Source organism: Buteo buteo, chromosome 24 (genome assembly GCF_964188355.1).
Source record: "Buteo buteo chromosome 24, bButBut1.hap1.1, whole genome shotgun sequence".
NCBI classification, from domain to species: domain Eukaryota; kingdom Metazoa; phylum Chordata; class Aves; order Accipitriformes; family Accipitridae; genus Buteo; species Buteo buteo.
The window spans coordinates 19,165,961-19,185,001 of record NC_134194.1 but is presented as its reverse complement, the minus strand read 5'-3'; the positions used below and the strand labels follow the sequence as shown (position 1 = coordinate 19,185,001).

The following is a 19,041-nucleotide window of genomic DNA, read 5'->3' as shown; positions in this document are numbered from 1 at the left end:
TCCTGCTGCCCTCAGATAAGAGATAAACATGCATTAAAAAAACACTACTCAGGGAGGGGAAAGAAGTGTGAACAGCAAAAATATGTACATGTGTTTTAAATAATTTTTTTAATTGTTGAGGCAGTAATACTTGGTTCATGGAACTGCAATATACAGAGAGGTGAAATAAATAGCTTATATATATATAATATATATAATATAGCTGGTTTTAAAATATTCCCTTATCATTGGTGTACTAGGTCATCTTGTAGTCACTTGAATGTATTTAGCAGCATTCTCCAGAACTGAGCATAATGCAGGATCACGGAGCCGTGACACCTTATGTCGTCAGAAAGGTTACAGAAGATCGATGCGTCGAGAACTCCACGGAAACTCAATCACTGCGGCACACACCATCTTGTCTTGGGCCGGCGTGCAGCAGACAATAAATAGATTACTGCAAAACCGGCACTTTTCGGGGCAGGGTCTCAGTAACTTTGGGAAAGAACTTTGGTTTTCTTTGGTTTTATTTATTTATTTTTAATAATTACTTTTTTTTTTTTTTCCTCTGGGGATATGCTTGAAAAGTTGTCCTTTCCAAAAAAGCAAAATAAGCACCTGTGTGTCATCAACAACAAGAAGTCAATTTAAATAGAGCAGTTCATTTTCTTTTTCAAGTCACAATAAATCCCTAACAGCTTTTCCCCAGCGTTTGCCATCTAGTCTTTTATTAATTTTTTTTATTTTTATTTTTTTTTAAACACAATGTACAAAAATAGAGCTTCTTCCTTATTTTTAATGTAAAAATATTCCTCTGGTGCAGTTTTTTTTTTTGTGGTTTATTATTGTGACACTGTTTTTGTCTATTTTTAACTGGGGTTGGTGGGTCGTATTCTCTTAGTCCTCTTGGTGACTGTTGTGTACTTGAAAGGTTTCTGTATCTCCACTTGCCCCTTTGGGTACCTCTTCATAAAATGTACATCTTGCTGGTTTTCCCGGGTCTTGGGCCCTTTTCGTGGCCTCCCTTTTTTGGTGAATCCAACATACCAGCCTGAATATTTTGCTGACATCAGTGCCGTATAGTTGTTTTCTAGGACTTTTTCAATGAAGACACACTCCTTGCTGGTACCATCAGGCTGAAAAAGGAAAAAAAAAGAAAAAATTTATTATCCAAATGCAAGCTCAGTGACCAAAACCCAATTTGGCATCAATAAAATCATCACATCTGGACCTTGTTTTTGGTTCAAACATTGTTAATAGGAGCAGTAACAAACATCAGCTGAAATAGAAATGATTTAAAAAAAAAAAAAAAAAGGCATGAAAGCATGAGGTCATCTCTTCATTTTTTTAAACACTCCTATCCAAGGAGAGAAAGATTTTTCAAAAAGACAACAGTTAAGTTTACCCAGTCCAGCTCCTTCAACTGCAAGCAAAGCAAGACATTTATCTTTGCTTTTTCCATTAGGAAAGGAGGATGAATTGAACTCATGCCAGGGAAACACCATACTTAATCAGAAAAAATAAAAAGTCAGAATCTCATATGGGCCAAACAACAGTCTTTACCCTTCTACCGCTCACTTTTGATATGTTTTCTGAAATACCTTATGGGCTTGCATCCATAACTACCCAAATCCCACTAAAATCATTACAAGCCTTAGCCTAAGCCTTCCCTGTCCTTTGAAAACTCTCCCCCGCAGCATCCCGGGCACAACACCTGGGAAATAAACCACGCGTGGAGCTCCGGGGATGAGCCAGAGGGGTGCCGGAGGCATCGAGGTCCCTGACCCCGCTCCGGTCCCTGGGACCCTGGAGACCCCCGAAGCCAGCGGTTCTTTTGAAGCCGCACTGCACACCCCAGGCTTGGCTCCCACTCGCATCCCCGAGCGACATCAGCAGCGAAAAGGGCCGTTCCCACGCCGGAGCGGCTCCCCAGATGGGACGGCATCCCACCGGCATCCCGATGCCGCTGCAGCTGGAGGACTATGTGGCAGCAGCGTTCTCAGCCACCAGACCCACCCCAGCTCCGCTGCCAGAGAGGGTGACGCAAGGGCCTGATTTTACACCTCTGCTTGGTTTTCTTGTTTGGAAGAGGGTTTCATTTCTGGTGGCAGAGGGGACGTGGTCCTTCCCCTTTCCCGACCTTTCCGTCTCAGCCTAAAAGCAGCCACCCAAAACTCAAGGACCTGGCTTAGGAAGCCATGTCCCTGAATTACTTTCCTCCTCACAGAGGGAGCCAGGATTAGCACAGAACTGGAGGCCAGAAGCTCCTGAGCATGAGAGCTGCTCCCCAACCACCCCGCAGCAGAACGCCCGCCCTGCTGGGACTCCTTTCCCAATGCAGCTGCTGGGTCGAGCTTTTGGCAAACAGGGCTTGGCTCAGCTTGGAGATCTGCACGAACAGACCCAGAACTGGACTTTGAATGCGGCAGCACATGGATCTCGGGCTGGATTCAGGACTCTAATTTACACAGCACACTCAGCACTGGAGGAAGTTGCAGCATCACACAACAGCATCTCTAAGTCCTTCAGCACAGAGGAAACTCTTCTCACCTATAATCTTCTGCCAGAAAGTATGTTTTGCCCTTTAACTGCTGAGTTACTAGTGCTGCACCCAGAACGTCACGCCGTTGTGTGCACCGGCACTTTGTTATATGCCTCAAAACATATTAGGGAGTAGGTACGGACTCACTTCAGTCCTGGATGTCGTCTCAGCTCTGGGTGTTTTATGGATTCCGAACACAGATAAGCGCAGTGTGGAGCACCCTACAGGACTTAATCTAATGCTCAGCAAAGCCAAAGGAAGGATTTCCATCGTAATACTAGCCCAATCCAACTCCCCCCTGCAGTCAAATAATGAGTTTTTCAGTACTGCAGGCCTATGCCTGCTGCTACACTTACTATTAAACTCTCCCCATCCAAACTAAACACTATCAGACCCTCTCAGCCATTTCACCCACCCCATCCCTGGGGGGGGACAGGAAAGCCACAGCAGCGTGACCAGCACAGCACCTGCAGCGATGCTCAGGGGCTCCTCTGGGCATGATGGCTGGGGCAAGGAGCCCAGCCTCACACGCTTACCACCCCTTCCCAAAGGCCTTTTTCCCTGCTTTTTCCTAGAAGCCTTCCTAAGAAGTCCTGCCCAATCCCAGCAGAGTTTGGTGCAGTTTGTGGGAAGGGCAGGGGATCACGGGACAGGAGGGAAACCACTGGGGCCGAGCTGGCTCAGGCTTCCCCACACCTCTGATCCCCAAATAACTGTGTACGAGCTACGAACGGAGCTGTGAGACGGGAACCATCAGGTACAATGACCCAAACTCGAGTCACGCAGGCAACAACAGGGGAAAAGCTTCATCACCACCAGCCTCCAGGACCAGCCATCCCTCCCTGGCTTAATACCTTTAGCAGAGCTTCAATTCAATCTGTGCAACAATATGTGATGTTTACCCTAAAATCATCAATGCACCATCCTGCCTAAAGGGTTTCGTTACCATGGGTCGGTCTCATTAAGAGGGCACGGGAGATCATGGCAACTTCTGCATCAAACATGCTAATCCAGGGTCCCTGTTCCCTATACATGCCCCCTCTATGGGGGCAAAGCCAGCTCTGCCATAGGACCGGCAATCTCCATCCCAGGCTAGGCACAAAGGCCCTAATTTTATCATCTACAACTGGAAGCTCACAAACGCTTTAATGAACAGCAGAACTGGGCAAAGCTCAGTGGTTCCAGTTCCTGGGGGGGTCGTTCTCCGAGCCCTGGGTTTGATCAAAGCCACATGAGTGGGGAAGGGGGAAATCAGTCGACACCACGGGGTTCCACCAGGTTTCAATGGGAAGCCGTAAAACCAGCCCCAGGTTTCTCAGGGCTCAGCCCACTACAAACCTTTCCCCGATGAATGGCGGATTTTTAAACAATACCATGGCTGAGTTTCAAATCCACCCAAACCCAGGTGCTGATGAACCGACCGGATCCATACCGCAGGGGGAGCAGGTAATTGGAAGGGCTGTTTCCCCCACGCTCGTGGAAAGATCCTGGATTTGAGCCCTGACCTTGTTGCTAGGAGAATTAAGGCATTTTCATGCAATTTGGGAGGTTTCCGTTTGTACTGCAATGTCAGTTTCTCATGGAAAACGAAGACTGGAATGAAAAGAAAACGTGTGTGTAGGAGGGGGAAGTTATTCTATTAATAACAAAAAACTATTTACTTATATCTTCAAATTTGCCGACAGAGCCCAAGACGGAGACAGGAGGTGGAGGAATTACAAGGTGCAACTTCAGGCCAACCTCAGGGCTAATTTGAAGTAAACAAGGTGCATGAGATAAAATAACTTCGTTCTGGAAGAGGAAGAGCTAAATGATTTGATAACATGAAATTACAGTAACATTTACAAGTACCTCGAGATAAATCTGGATAAGGACCTCACTTCGCCAAACAGAGAATTCCTGTCCATGCTAAGACACGTCAGAGACAGGCAAATGATTTTCAAATACTTACAAGATGATTTTACAGCATCTGTTATAAAACCCAACAGAATCACTCACACGCTTTACCCACGCCATGGAGAGCTGGACCTATGGTAATCTATCAGAGGAAAAAGCAATTTATAAGGGTTTTCAATAATTTTTAAGTGTCACCTTGTTTTCACCAGGCACCCATCACTTAAGGTCTAATCATGTCCCTATTTAAATGACAGCAAAACACTCACTGGGTCTGTTACCCATCCCCTCGCTCCTCCAGAGAGAGGAGGATGGAAGAGAAAAAGGACGTGGCTTTGGCCAAGCATGACTCCTTGCTCCAGCTGCCTGCTCTCCCTTCCCCAGGAGCTCCTAGTGCAAACGCTCGCTGCCGATACCGGGCTGCACCCTCTGCCGCCAACGTCAGCCGGGAGATGCTGCCAAGATGCATTTCGTACATACTTAGCTGTCAGGATGCACCTTGCAGAGCTCTCGCCCTTCAAAATGGGGAGGTTTATGTTTTGAACTGATTCTTTAGAATAGAGAAGAGTTCTTGAAAGCCTCGGAGCTGCGCAGGAACCGCGTGGCCTGGTGTAAGGGCACTGCCACGTGGTGGGGAGGACCCGCACCTAACCCCACATCCCCACCAGCCCCACAGAGCAGGGCGGGCGCAAGGGCTTTGCGGCCCCGAGGTGTCCCACGTGTGCTCGGGAACGAGCTGCTCGCGTGTTTTGCTCACCACCATCCCACAGGCGGCATCTCCAGCCAAGCTCCCCGCTCAGAGCAGGGCGAGAGCCATTGCAGAGGCACAACCCTGCTCCTGCGAAAGGCGTGGGCTCTCTTCAAGTCAGCACCTCCTCGTACGTGTGACGAGCAACCCCCAGATTGCCAATTTTGCCCCAGGGGCTGCTGCCCAGCCACGTGACGAGGCTGTGCCACCACGGAGGTGACAACTTGCAGCTCAGTTCTTTGCAGAGAAATTATTCAGAGCATTTTTCGTTTAAATGCACCACTAACAGCCATGGAAAGACGTGGTAGCTGTTAGCCAGATTTCTGACAAATGCCTATAAAATGCCTGATCTAGAGGTCGTCTTCCACAGAAACCCCTCGGGCATCACCCAGGTCTGCGCAGAGGCGAAGGAAAGCGCAGCCGCGCTGGTAAAGCCCGAGCAGCACGATGCACAGGCTGCGGCTGAGCATCTCCTGTAAATAAAGCTGGGGAGCAGCCCCAGCCAGAGCGAGTCGCTGCCCAGGGACAAGGCAGCGGACCCGAGCGGTCCCAGTCCCGTTACTGAGCAGGGTTGAGAGCGGCAGCAGCCATCCGAGGCTCCCCCTCCAGAAAGGGACGGCTCAAGCGCGGGACTGTTTATACGCCACCGGCCAACTCCATCCGTGTGCGGCTGAAGCAGCGGAGCCGAAGGAGCTGCGCTGGAGCCAGGGGCTCTCCGAGTGCCCTGAGCTTACCGAGGAGAAGCACCGGATTGTTTGTGCAGAGCATTTGGCGACAGGCTCTCCAGTATTAAACATGAAACATGCTGAACTGACACTAAAGCAGAATTAAGTGCCAAAGCATTTGCTGCTTCTACAATTACACTCCGGAGCGCTTTGGTGCTCCTGCTCTCCTTTTTTATGACCCAACTTGGTCTTATTGTAGTTTGGCTTTCTTGTTTTAAGTTCTCCAAATGGAAAGGATCAAAGGGCTCTTTGTTGTCGTAGCAGGAGCGCTCCTCCGAGCGAGGCATTCCTGCCACTAACAGCTTGCTGCTCAGGGGGAATTCGCGGCAGCCTCTGTGCCACCAGCCTGAGCCAAAGCATTAGCAGGTGCAGCAGCCGCCTCCGCCTTCTCCCTATTAGCCTGCCACACTAAGCCACCTGAGCAGCTTTTTATGGGAAAGGGAGGCCGGGGCAGGTTTTCTCATTTATGCTTCACAAATCTGGCTCAGTGGGCACCGGCAAATCCAAACTTCACTCGGCTTTTACGGCAACAATAAGCTCACGCAAGCGGCTCGGGGAACACCACGGTGCGGGGAGAGATGCCTCCAAGACTGAAAGGTTTCCCTGTTTGCAAAGATCAGGGTACAAATTAAGCCCCACGAGTGATGTTGTGTTAAGCTGTTGTTAGCTAAGCTGATGTTAAAACACTTCCCCCCCTCCTCAAACGATGCCGCAATTAGAAGCTCTCTGGGTAAGGTGACTGAATGCGCTGTTGATGTGCTGCAAATAATAACAAACACCAAACCATATGAAACACGTCTGTGATGACCCAGGAACGCCGGCATGGCACAGAGCACGGCCAGACTCAACCTTTCAAGTGAGAGGGGGATGACTCTCCTGTCCAATTATCACCTTTCTGCAAGTTCAGCCCCCCGGGCTCGAAGTCAAATTGTGGAGATACCAGCCCTTCATACAAGTGGGAGCGCTTCCCTCTGCAAGGAAAGCAAGCCCCCTCTTCCTAAAAATCCTGGAGCAGGGAAAGCCACCGCTCAAGCAAAAGGTTTCCAAGAGGTGTATGCACCTAGGTTTTTTTCAAGGAAAAAGCCTGAAAAGAAAACAGACCCTTTCTACACCCCTCCCTCCCCCTCCGCAGACAGACAGACAGACAGACAGACAGAGGGGGTTCCCGAGCAGCGATACCCCACCGTGCTGGATCTCACGCCCCCCCCAGGTGCGAGGTACACCCAACTGAGCTCAGCGATTATTTCAAAGGGCGGCTGAAAATTTCCCTCAAACGCTGGCGCTGTTAGATTCAGACACTGCATTATACGGAAGAAATCCTGCCCTGTATTTCCTAAGTTTCGGAGCAGTGAGAGCAGGGAAGGCTTGGGGTTTCAGGAGGTGTGTGGCTCAGCAATCCCAGTAAGCCACTCCTGAAGCATCCCCAGCTGAGGACCAAGGGCTGGTGCACCCAGCAGCACTGATAACCCCTATAAAGCCCCAGAGGTGTTTACACAGCATGTACCTAGTGACCTATGATTTCCAGGAAGCATATTACTTCTCTGTGGTTTTGCACAAGCTCAGCTCAAAGTCAGATGGGCAATGCTCAGAGCCTCCTCCAGACTCACTCCACATGGCTTGGAAAATCCCGAGTGGAAGAAGGTAAGGCAGGAGCTGCGTTCATATCGCGGCTTTTAGCACTGCCGCCTCTCCCGTCACACGTACATCTTCTAAAGGCAGGTGAAAAAGCACGACAACGAGGTGGGTACAGCAGCTGCCAGATCCAGCAGTGCGGTGGGAGACACAACCCCCTCGCAGCACGGCAAGTCCGAGTGCTCTGGCTGCTGGTACGCTGAGCCCAGCCATCCTCGTGCACTTTATAGGCATTATCGGGACAGATCCGTCATAAGCATCCTGATGCTCAGCATCCTGGATTTATGGTAAGGCATCCTGACCACAGAGACACCTCTTGACCCAAATGCACATTCTTGCTCCTAGACCGGGCTGTAAATCAGGGAAGCCGCATCTATAACTGCCAAGAGTTACTCAGCTTCATGCACGCTTCCTCCGGCTCTCTGGCCTCTGAACCTGCACAATCCTCCGAGGAAAATACTTAGGAGTCATGATGGGCAGTTCAATAAAAGTGTCTGCCAGCGCAGCGGAGAGGTTAATTATGTATACAGGACATCTAAGTGCATTCATGAAGCAGGGGAAGTAATACAAAACCCACGCGGAGGAGATTCTCTGAAGAGCGGGCGCGTCTCCATTCAGAGGCCGAGTTCCGAAGTAGCATTGCCCATGTTTGCACCCAGCTGCCTGTCGCACGGGGGGTACATCCCACCTCTCCTGAAAGATGTGAAAATGGGCACGGTCTTGCATACGTGGGATGGGACCTGCAGGCTGCGCAGAGCCCTGTCCCTGTTTCTGCCAGACACAAGCCGCAAGAACCAAGGAAGGATGAGAATGGTTTAGAATTTTTCTTTCCTTCTACATTTCATTCAAAAATTCCTCTTTTCTAACTAAATCTGTTCCATAACCCTCACACTGCCCTAGAAGAGCATTTTGTCACAGGATAAACAGGAGGATACAGCGATGGAAGGAGTGTTTGTAGGGATGAACCAAGCAAGGCTGAAGCTACGCCAGGACGTGCCTCCTAACCTGCTCCTTCCATCACAGGCACGTGTACTGCCAACAGTACGGCAGGAGAGCACATATCCATAATTAGAGCAAACGAGGTTGGCTTCATCTGGAAAGACATACATTTGGTTAATAGAAATTCCTAACTGCATCTCAGAGAGCTACATGTACTCACTTTTAAATGAACTTTATGAAATCAATAGAAAATTTAGGAAACCTTAATTTAAGTCAAAACTGCAGGCTTCCTGCAACAGGAAGCTACTGCTTCAGGAGATCTGAAACTACAGGCAGGTTTCAGACATGACATCTGGGCAGATCTATGGCATCTACCATTACCTGCACCTACCTGACCCAGCTGCACGTATGCTTCTAGGTGCTAAGTACGTAAGAGCTGGGAAGGCATTTTTACCATCCCTACAAAGCAGAACTGTTGGTTAAATGCTCTGCCGGGGTTTGCTGTGTTTCCTTTTCAAGCAGGCATTTTCAGCCTCCACCAAGACTCCACACGCTAGTCCCGAACTTTCTATAAAAGCCAACCAAGAGCAGCAGGATAGTTCATGCAGGCTGAAATTCATTATATAGGGACCTATGCCACTATAGGAAAAATTTTTTAAAAATTGTTTAAAACAGCATGTCTAGATGATGAATGGAGCAAGAACACAGGACTAGAACAGTTGCTGAGCCCATAGCAGGGCTGGTAAATCCCAGATTTATACACATTAAACAAACATACACACTGACTTTTTAAGTTATCATTTCAAACGAGTGCAATCTCATTCAGCCGACATTCTGGTAGTGACACCAGTTTCCCTGGGGCAAGTTTAAATCAGTGGAATTTAGGACCAAGAAAGGCCATTGATTGATTGTCTGCAGAATGGTATTAGTTCTCTTCATGTCAAATTAAATTACTAAGAAAAAAGAGAAATCCATCATCAAATCAAGTGCCATCCATAAAAAATGATCATCCAGAATTGTTTCAGCCTTTGAATGACAAATTTCCATCTGTATACAACAAACTCAAGGCTTTCGAGACTTGTCCTCCCTTAGGAAAACTTTAAGTACCTAAAAGACAATGTAAGAAAATGTCAAGAACAAAAAATGTATTTAAGCAAGATCTACTTTGACCTGAAAAATGGTATTGTAATGGTCATATCAAATGGACTATCTTTTGCTACTATTAGAGCATAGCTTTTATTCTCCACCTCAAAATTAACCTCCGTTCTCACTTCATCTCCAAAACCAAATTGAGAGTCAAGTGGAAAAAGTCCTGAAACAGCAGGATCCCCCCTGACTGTGCACCTCAACTGCATCCACTTGAGGAAGACAAGGCTGCATTGCTTTGTTCCTTGTTGCAAGTAAAATATATCAGTGTATTTGCAAAGTAACATTTAGAAGAAACATCACCCTCATCTTAGAGACACTCAAGACCAACAAAAATTGCACTTGGGAGATAAGATGCTCTGAGGAAAGCAATTAAATTCAACTTGATACTTGTCAGCACAAGATGCATATAGCACACCCTCCCCACCCACACAGGGTGAGGCATGACCAGGGCTCAGGGATCCCCTCTCAATAATTTTAATTAACATTTAACCTTAGGGAACTGAAATACTCCAACATGAGACACAGCTGCAGCCACCAAGAAACACAGGGGACAGGATGTTAGCAGCTTTATGGTGACACTTGCTCCCTGAACACAGAAAGGATTAAATTAAATTATCATATAGCTTTCAAGAAGGTGGTATTTTTTTCCCTGGAAGGGGGTATACAGCTTCCAGCCATGGGATAAGAAAAAGATTTAGAGGGCAAGCTTACAAGCTTGGTCTGCAATGTGAACCTTGACTTTGCAGAACTCCAGTTTGGGAAAGAATTGATGCTTCTTAGGAATATCCAAAGGAAAATGTGAAGTTTGCTAAAGAGGAATCACAAGAAATCTGTAAACTTGTTAAAAGGTCAACACTCACATCCTCAGCTGAGCAACTGCGACTCTCTAGCACAAAACCAGTATCATGAAGAAATTTATTTTTTAAAATAACAGGATAAGGGACCTTTTGCTTTCCTTTAGAGCAAACGCTTAAAGCATTGCAGCTGTGCTGAGAAGCTTAAGTTAACTGGAGATGTTCATACATGGCTAAAAGGTGAGTATGACGACCTCTTGACCACACGGCCTGGCCCATGCAATGATGTATTAAGCACCAGTCCCATCTCGGATGTTCCCACTACGATCCGAAGAAGCCATCCTTGCAGGATTCACAGCTGATATCATGCCCAGCTCCCCTACCCAGTCTGGTTAAAGTAAAACCTCCTGTCCTTGCTCAACTTGAGAGGAGATCAGCATCCATCAGGGGTGCTTAGAAGATTGCAAGAACCGAACGGAGCACAGAAGGACTTAGCATAGACCTTAAATATTCACACTGCTCTTTTAAGATGTTAGGTGATGTCCAACTAACACTGTCACTGTTCTGCCTGGCAAAGCAGCTAAATACAAATCCAACCCCAGCAGAACACTACAGACGTAAACGTGCTTAATGACGTGCTCCATTTATGAAACCCATGATCCAAATCCATCGGACCACGCAGGTAAACTGTACATACAGCACAAACAACTGATCAGCAAAGGGAAGACGTTGGTAAATGCCTATGTGGTGGCATAGGCCTCTCTCTCCATTCAGTGCCATGAATACCACAGTCTTCTGGCTCAGATAGCCTTCAGGGCTTTGGCATCCAAGCTTAGGTGCACACACAGACTCTTAAGAATTGATGCAGTTTTAACCATTTGTGAAACAAAGAGGTCTTGTCCATAGAAGCACGTTTCTTCCATCTCCTCAACCTCTCATGCCACGTGAGCTCAAGCACTGCCAGCGTTCCTCAGCTACCCCCATTCTCTCTGCAAACTCTACCATCTCTCCTTACCAAGTCTTGCAGCCGTTCAGTGTTTATCAGTATCCACCAAACTGCTCTCCCCCTTCTGTGCACAGAGCTTCAAAATGACCTCTACTCTCCCTGCAACACTGAGATCAGCCACCTACTATCCAACACCACTACAAAACAGCTAAACTTCTTCCACAAAAATTCGTTACCCACATTCACATCATTTTCCCCTCTCCTTCCCACCTCCAGAGAAACTTCTGTGCAAAACACTACTGTAAACAAATCGTCACAAACACAGAACCAGGTCAAGGCCCATTGCTCACAGCAAATATTAACACTGCAAAGGTCCAGCGAGCTCGCACAAACTCCTACCGCTTTGAAGGAACCACTGCGGCATCGGAGCCTATCCACTTTTGTGCCAAGGCAGCCTGAGTGCAACAAACACTGGAAAGTAGTTTCACTGGTCTCAACCATAAACGGCTTCTTGGGAATCATTACACGGCCGTGCCATCCAGAGCGAGGATTCCCGGAAAATCCAGGTAATGCTCGGCATCTGACGGCTGCCTCTGCTCAAGGACAGGAGCTGTTCCAGCTGTTCTCCTGCTGGCCAGGGGTGCAAACCAGCACGGCTGTACCCACCCTCGGGCTGCCACAGCTCGTGCCCGTGCTGCCTACAGCTTCACAACGGAGGGCAGAGCCCCCGCAGCCCCTTAGGGAAGGTGCACGATGGGGTCTGGCCAGCTCTTAGCACATTACACCTACCAAGAAGTAACACGGCAAATCGTTGCGTCCACCTACCCTGGGACTCCGTGATAACCACATCCCTACCACAACACCTAGCAAGCCCTCCTTGGGGAATTCTTCTGACACATTTCCAGCACTGTAAAAATTTGAAACTGCAACAGATGAACCAGATGATACAAATTCCACCAGCATGCACAAAAGTTTGAATGCAATGTTTCAGGTTGCCCAGCAATGGGAAAGGAGCAGCTGCGAAAGGCTGCAGTGTTACCAAAAGCCTCATGATATTTGGGGGCTGAGAATGGAGGAGGGCGATTGCTGATTTTAGCTTCCACTTCTGCTTTTAATTTCATGAGAATTTCAGCTTCTAAGTTTTCAGAACAAGAATCCAAAATTTTTTCCACTAGTTGCAGGAAAAAGCCCGATGAGGTGAATGCAGAAGATTCTAATGGCTCAACTGAAAGAAAACTGGTTTTGTCATCTCATTGCTTTTAAGACCTTGCAATCCTGCAGGCCCTCATTCAAGACTTTTGGACACTTGAGGCTGGTTTCGGCTCAGGTCCCTGTTCAAAGTATGACAGGGTCCAAGGCTGCTTGGCTCCAGTTTCCATTGAAGGTGTTTATTTAGATGACTTAAACTAAAACAAACTCACAGGGGAGCGAAAGCCTGGGAACAGTTCACTTTAAAAAAAAGGACCAATCCCACCCTATATGAAGAACCAGAATGCAGTTCAAAATGAGATCTGAGCGAGATCCAGCAAAAGCCATGTCAAGTTTTGCTTTCACATGAGATGCCAAGTCAGAATAGTTTATGGCTGAACATGTCACGGAGAGATCCACGAAACGCACGCTATTAAACCCGACACCCCACTAATTCTGGTCGTGTTTTTGTTGCAAATTCAGCATTCAGCCCTAGAAACTGTTAGGTTTTACAAGCCCCTTTCAAGCAACCCAAATACTGTGGAACTCCGAGAAAAATACTGGATAAGCATCAAAACTCTGTGAAACTCAGAGTTCTGCCCCAAACCCAAGAATGCAGTTAGGCATGGTTTTAAATACACAAGCTGAGGAGTGCAAACACCTCATCTACTGCATCAGAGTTTCAAACTGCAAACCTCTGAGTGTCCCTCTGTCCTCACCGCGCACCTCCCAACATCTTTGCAGCACATTTGGCTGTCGGGACAGATGCCGGCACAGGCAGGCACCGGGAAAACTCGCACCCAAATGCAATGCAGGACTGGGGCACGCAAAGGGCATCAGGCTCAGAGCTCATCCCTGAGTTTCCTTGTCTCGGGCTAACACAGACCCCTGGCCTTATGGCAAGGCACTGGTTTCCCACCATCAGTATTTCAAAGTTAGCTTTTCAAGAAAGCTCAACCTCAGCCTTGACCAAAGTCAACTGATGAAAAAGCTGGTCCAAGTACGCTGATAAGGCTTTGGAGAACCTACCTGGTGTCTCCTACCCAGGTAAGTCTCCTTGTCCTACAAAGGGTGGCTCCCACTGAACCACCAGGAGCTCCTCTAACATAACGTGCTCCTTCTCCCATAAGGCCAGAGGTATTATAAAGGGCCAAGACCACATGGATGGGCCACAGCGAGCGCCTTCACTCTTTGATGCTGTCGGAGTTTTTTTAGCCAACTTTCCTGACTAAACACAAACACGCTTCAAGAAAACCCCTATTTTAAAGCTGTAATGTAAACAACCCCAAATTATTACTATCCCCTAAAGGCTACTGCTGGCAGGCATCAGTGATAAAGCTCTGCCAGAGCAGTCTGGCATCTAGCAACAATTTGTTTGTTGTCCTGCAAAAATACAGAGAGCCTTGCCATATGGTATTAGCAACTTTCTGGTAACATTAAGAAATATATTGGCTTGGAAAGCAGTTATCACACCAGAAAAAATTTTATGTCTGAGAGGCAGGTCTATGCTGTAAGTGGTATCAGCACAGCGGTGCTGGTCGGGGGGGGCCAGCAGAGCCATGCCACCTCCAGCCCCTGGCACAGATGACGTGCCCCTGGCACAGCCACACTTCGGCTGGCACAGCTTTTCCTCAGGAGCTGGACCGCGCTCGAGGGCACAAGCTCAGCACTGCTCGTCTGTGCTTTGTGAGCACCGGGAGGGCTTCAGCGCTACAGACGTAGCATCAGCAAAGCTGTCCCCAGAGAGCACCCAAGTTACCTGTCATCAGTCTGAAGCAATGCCTCGGCCACCCCGACAGGCTGCGGGGTTCCTACTTTCCACTGAACAGCTTTTTCCCACTGTTCACATTAAACACAGAGAACAGAGAAATAAAGCCAAACTCACTAAAATGCTTTTTCAAAAATAATGCACATATACAATGCTTTTTTAAAAATAATGCATGTTTACTATTATGATTTTCTGAGAGTGTGTGTATACCAGTCACTGAGGATTTTTGAAAGAAAACCCAAAGAGATGGTACAAGTCAGCATGTGGATTTGGTGGGAAATCACCTATTGTATAGTGTTGCATGCTCTCATGCTTGAATTCTTAGGAGGAGCTGAACTGATATAATGAACAGGGACTTCTTGGGATACAACTTTACTGCTCTCACTTTCAGTACAGCTGGCAGGGATGATACCCGTGATAGACCCCATTCTGTCTATCGCTTTTCTAACTCTGCCCCTATTTCTGGGCTTTTCTCCGTAGCCACATCCTCCCTCAGGAGAAGGACTTGCCCCCATTTACAGTAGCACGGGAGCTTCCTGCAGACTCGCAGTATCAAGATTACAGCCATATTGCATGGAGCAGCATTACATGGGAGCACAGCACCCAAGTGACAGTCCCACGCTGACCCACGCTGTCCCAACTCAACCTGCACTCTGAGTCCCATCCCACCCCGAGGAGACGGCTCCAGCACCCACCGCCTGCTTCTCCTTCCTGGAAGAGCTGAAGGAGTGACTTAACACACTGAGAGATGGAGCTGTTCTCAAAATGAAACCAACAGGGAACAATACCGCTGCTGGATCTGGAAAAGACGTAACCCACCTAATGCCATGGAAGAACATTAGTGGGACTGCTTGGAGCATCTTCTGAAGAAATTTCTGGATCAAATGAAAGATATGCTTAGCTCTTTCCCCATTCTTCTCAAATCTTCTGGATTCCTTCCAGTCATTACCTACCTTCCCTGTTGCTATATCTTGCTCTGAAAACCGATGTCTCCCTTGCCACGGTCTCCTCTCCTCCCACTTGGCAGCTTTGCAGGAAGCCAAGGTCCGCTCTCCTCTGCCCTTGGTCAGTCCAGAAAAACAGGCCTGTTCTCTCCCTTTATAGTTGGGAGTGCAAAATACTCTCCTTACAGATACCTGCTATAACCTGAGCACTAGTGTCAACCAGACTGCGTGATCCCACGGGTGGCTGGTAGCGAACCACAGCAAATTCCCTGGCAACGGTGCCTGGGGATTGGGAGATGCTCTGATCACCACGTTCCAGCCACTAGCCCTAGCAGCGCAAACAGAGGAAGGGGCAGGGCTTTGGTCATCGTGTAATGGTGCCGACAGACCCAGTTTAAGCTTCACAGAGATCTTGCAAATGCTCTCCTGACGAGGGAAGTGGGACAGGGCAGGGAAAGGAAATCTCTGCAGCCCCCTGCAATTCTAGAGAGCATGGATTTGCTGTAAGCCAGGCTCAGCAAGAGTGGTTAGAGGTGGCCAAGCTAATTAACAGCCACCTGCTCACACCCCAGGCTACTATCCCTTGCTCCAGAGACTTAAAAGACTTACCTTTGACAGCCTTCTACAAACATGAAGTCCCCACTTAGCACTGACATCCTTATCTCAATGCAAGAGATAAGAAAAGCTGAGGCAGAGAGAAAAAACACAGAAGGACTCCCGAGCAGAACCACAGTTAGAAACTCAGAGCTCCTCCAAAGACACAAATATTGCAGAGTTCTTGCAAATATTATATATTGAAAATATTCAGAGTTCTTGTGTTCTAGGTAGCCAGTCACATTGTGCCTTGTCACAAGCGGACAAATCACATTATGCCTCTCCTTGGAAGGAGAGCTGAACCTTTCAGAGTCCCCTTCTCCCCTGTGTTTGTAAGAAGCCTGAGATAAACAAACAGGAATAAAAATTTTAAAAAGACAAAAAGTCTTTAAGAAAAGTACCTGGCATTCCTGTTCTGAGTTTTCATATTTTAATCTCTCTCCTTGTAATATAACTCCACCATAAAGCCTGGAAGAGAGAAGGCTCCAGGGAAACCTTATTGCAGCCTTTCAGTACTTAAAGGGGACCTACAATAAACCTTTTACCAAGGCCTGTTGCGATAGGACAAGGGGCAATGGTTTTAAACTAAAAGAGGGTAGACTTAGACTAGATATAAGGAAGAAATTTTTTACAATGAGGGTGGTGAAACACTGGAACAGGTTGCCCAGAGAGGTGGTAGATGCCCCATCCCTGGAAACTTTCAAGGTCAGGTTGGATGGGGCTCTGAGCAACCTGATCGAGTTGAACATGTCCCTTCTCATTGCAGGGTGGCTTGGACTAGATGACCTTTAAAGGTCCCTTCCAATTCAAACTATTCTATGATTCTACAATAAAGCTCAGTGGTCCATAGAAAACTTCAGCAAAATCAGAAAACTCAAGACCTACAATATCTACATGTGCATACATGAGGCACCAAAAACCCAGAGGCAAAATAAAATACAGTCAGAAGTAAAAAAATAAAATTAAATGTTTCTTGGGCCCTCTTCAACATAATGCCAAGAATCAATGAAGAAACATAATCCATTTTGTTTTCCCATGGTGCTGGTCGCCTTTACCAGAAAGGTCATTCCCTGTACACCACCTGCCCTGTCTCCCATTTTCATAAGCAGCACGTAGAGCATCGGTGATCTCAGCAGTTGCACGCTGTGACAATAAATAAAGGTAGAAGCCTGCCCGAAACAACTCCGAGCCCTTTGGCCAATGCTGGCCGTGAACACACATGCGGTAACAACCAAGCGAGGGAGAAAACACAAGATTTGGGGCTCCTGAGAAAGCTCCATCGGATGGCCTCCAGTCAGAAACGCTGGCATAGGTGCAATTTCTGATAAATAAATAAAAAGACACTAACGCTGCTCTTCTCAGCCCTGTGGGTTAGTGTGTTTGCCTGCAAAACAACCGGCTCCAAGGTGGGGAGCAAGCCCAGTCTGGAGCTCTTGCGTTCATCACCAGTTCCAGCTGAGAACAACAACCTGCTCTGGTCTGTAATACCCTTTGTAGGTGATTATGGGAAACAAAAAGGACTAAATTCAAAGCAGGTTTTCAACTGGGAGGGATCCAAAACTGCTGACTGAGGAGGAGAACAAAGCCAGATGGCATATGCTGGTATTGTTAGGGATTATGCAGTGTAAGGCAATAGGAAATGAGCAGAGAAAAAGACCCGGTTTGGTCCCATGGCTCCTCTCTTGCCAAATGAACATACCGGGGCGACCGTGAAACAATCAGTTTATGGGTTTCATTCCCCTCCACCCCCAGACTGAACTTAAATATTTGTATAAGCCCAGGCGTAACTTTTATCTGATGTTTTCCTTGGGGTTTACTAGCTGTTTAGAGCATTCAAACTAAAAAGCATTCCCTCAAACTCTTGCCACAAAAAGAGCTGAAACTATGATACTAATTAAAACCACACTCTTTGGTATCAAGAAGACATGCTATTATTTTCTTTTTTTGCTCATGAGAAGCTGTTAATATGGGCAACGCGTCTGGAACATTTTCCTTCCAAACGCCATGCTCCGTACCCCCTCCTGCTCAGGTCAGCTGGTTTGTGAACTTGTCAGCAGTCTGGGGTGGGAAGGCTCACATTTACAAGAATAGATTTATTTATTTTTTTATAACAAACCATTTGCCAACTTAACATTATGAAAAGCACATCAAGAAAAAAACAAAAGCTTTACGCTTCATGAAAGGTGACAAGCTATAGAACTGTCCTGCCTTGGTGCCCAATGAGCCAAATCAAGGGATGAATCTTGCCAAAATATACTGTATGTTTTGAAAAACAGCCTCTGACTTTGCCAGGATGCTCCTGGACACTCAGCGCAGACCAGGAAAGGATGTGGGTTGCACTGTGTACCGCTGCTGACCCACCCTGGGGTAAGATCTATTAAAGAAAAAGGTAAGTTTTCATGCTCATTTTACCCCATCTAATTTGAATGCTTCTAAGGTCTCTATTACTGTGGTATCAGCACCTCATAAACATTAACAAGATTATCCTTATAACATTTCAGGGAAAAGTGCTATTATCACATTTAAAGGATGGAAAACCAAGGCACCAAAAAAACCCAAACCCAAAACCAAAAAAAAAATCAAAGGCCAGGTTTGTGTTCAGTGCAGTCTTCAAAAGCATCCATGTGTATCCTGAGACGTCTAAATCCAGTTAAAAAATGAATTTCCTTGCCCAAGGTCAGACAATGGTGTCTCATTCAGAGCAGTAATTACACCACAGAAGTGCTGGAAGCAGAGAGAACCAGCTGCTTTGGTCCAGTCCTCCCAGAGCACCAATTTCCAGGTCCCCACCGATTTCGAGCAGCGTCCCGGCCACTGCCTGCCTCGCCAAAGCAGCTCCGCAGCGGATCAGGCAGGCTGCCACGGCTAGCGGCTGCCTGCGAAAGATCCGGGCTTAGTCTTGACAGAAGCATCCGCACTGCTCGCGAGGAAAACAAAAGTGGCAGGAGGGATCCTCCGGGGAAGGCACTTGTCCCGCAAGTGTCACTCTCGGGACCACAAAAGTAAATAATATTTCATCAGAGCAATTTGGTTTCTGGTTTCTGTTTGGGCATGTGGCTTTTGCTGTGTTGACTCAAAACAAAACTCAGCTTCCCTTTTTCACAACCACAAAGATGCCAGATTTTAATTTCTGGTGGTGCAAAGTGCAAGCAGTGGAGGAGGGGCCTTTGAGGGCTGAGATATTTTTACATTTATTTTTT

General features: G+C 47.3%; 1 protein-coding gene across 1 annotated transcript in view; it reads right to left on the bottom strand.

Moving 5' to 3' along the window:
* Nucleotides 1-643: 643 nt before the first annotated feature.
* The window catches only part of FGF18 (fibroblast growth factor 18), a 74,333-nt gene continuing 55,935 nt past the window's right edge, over nt 644-19,041 (bottom strand). Inside the window, exon 5 of the mRNA XM_075056697.1 lies at nt 644-1,115. Within this exon, the coding sequence (XP_074912798.1) occupies nt 849-1,115 (267 nt within the window). The 3' untranslated portion in view covers nt 644-848. The remainder of the gene's footprint in view (nt 1,116-19,041) is intronic.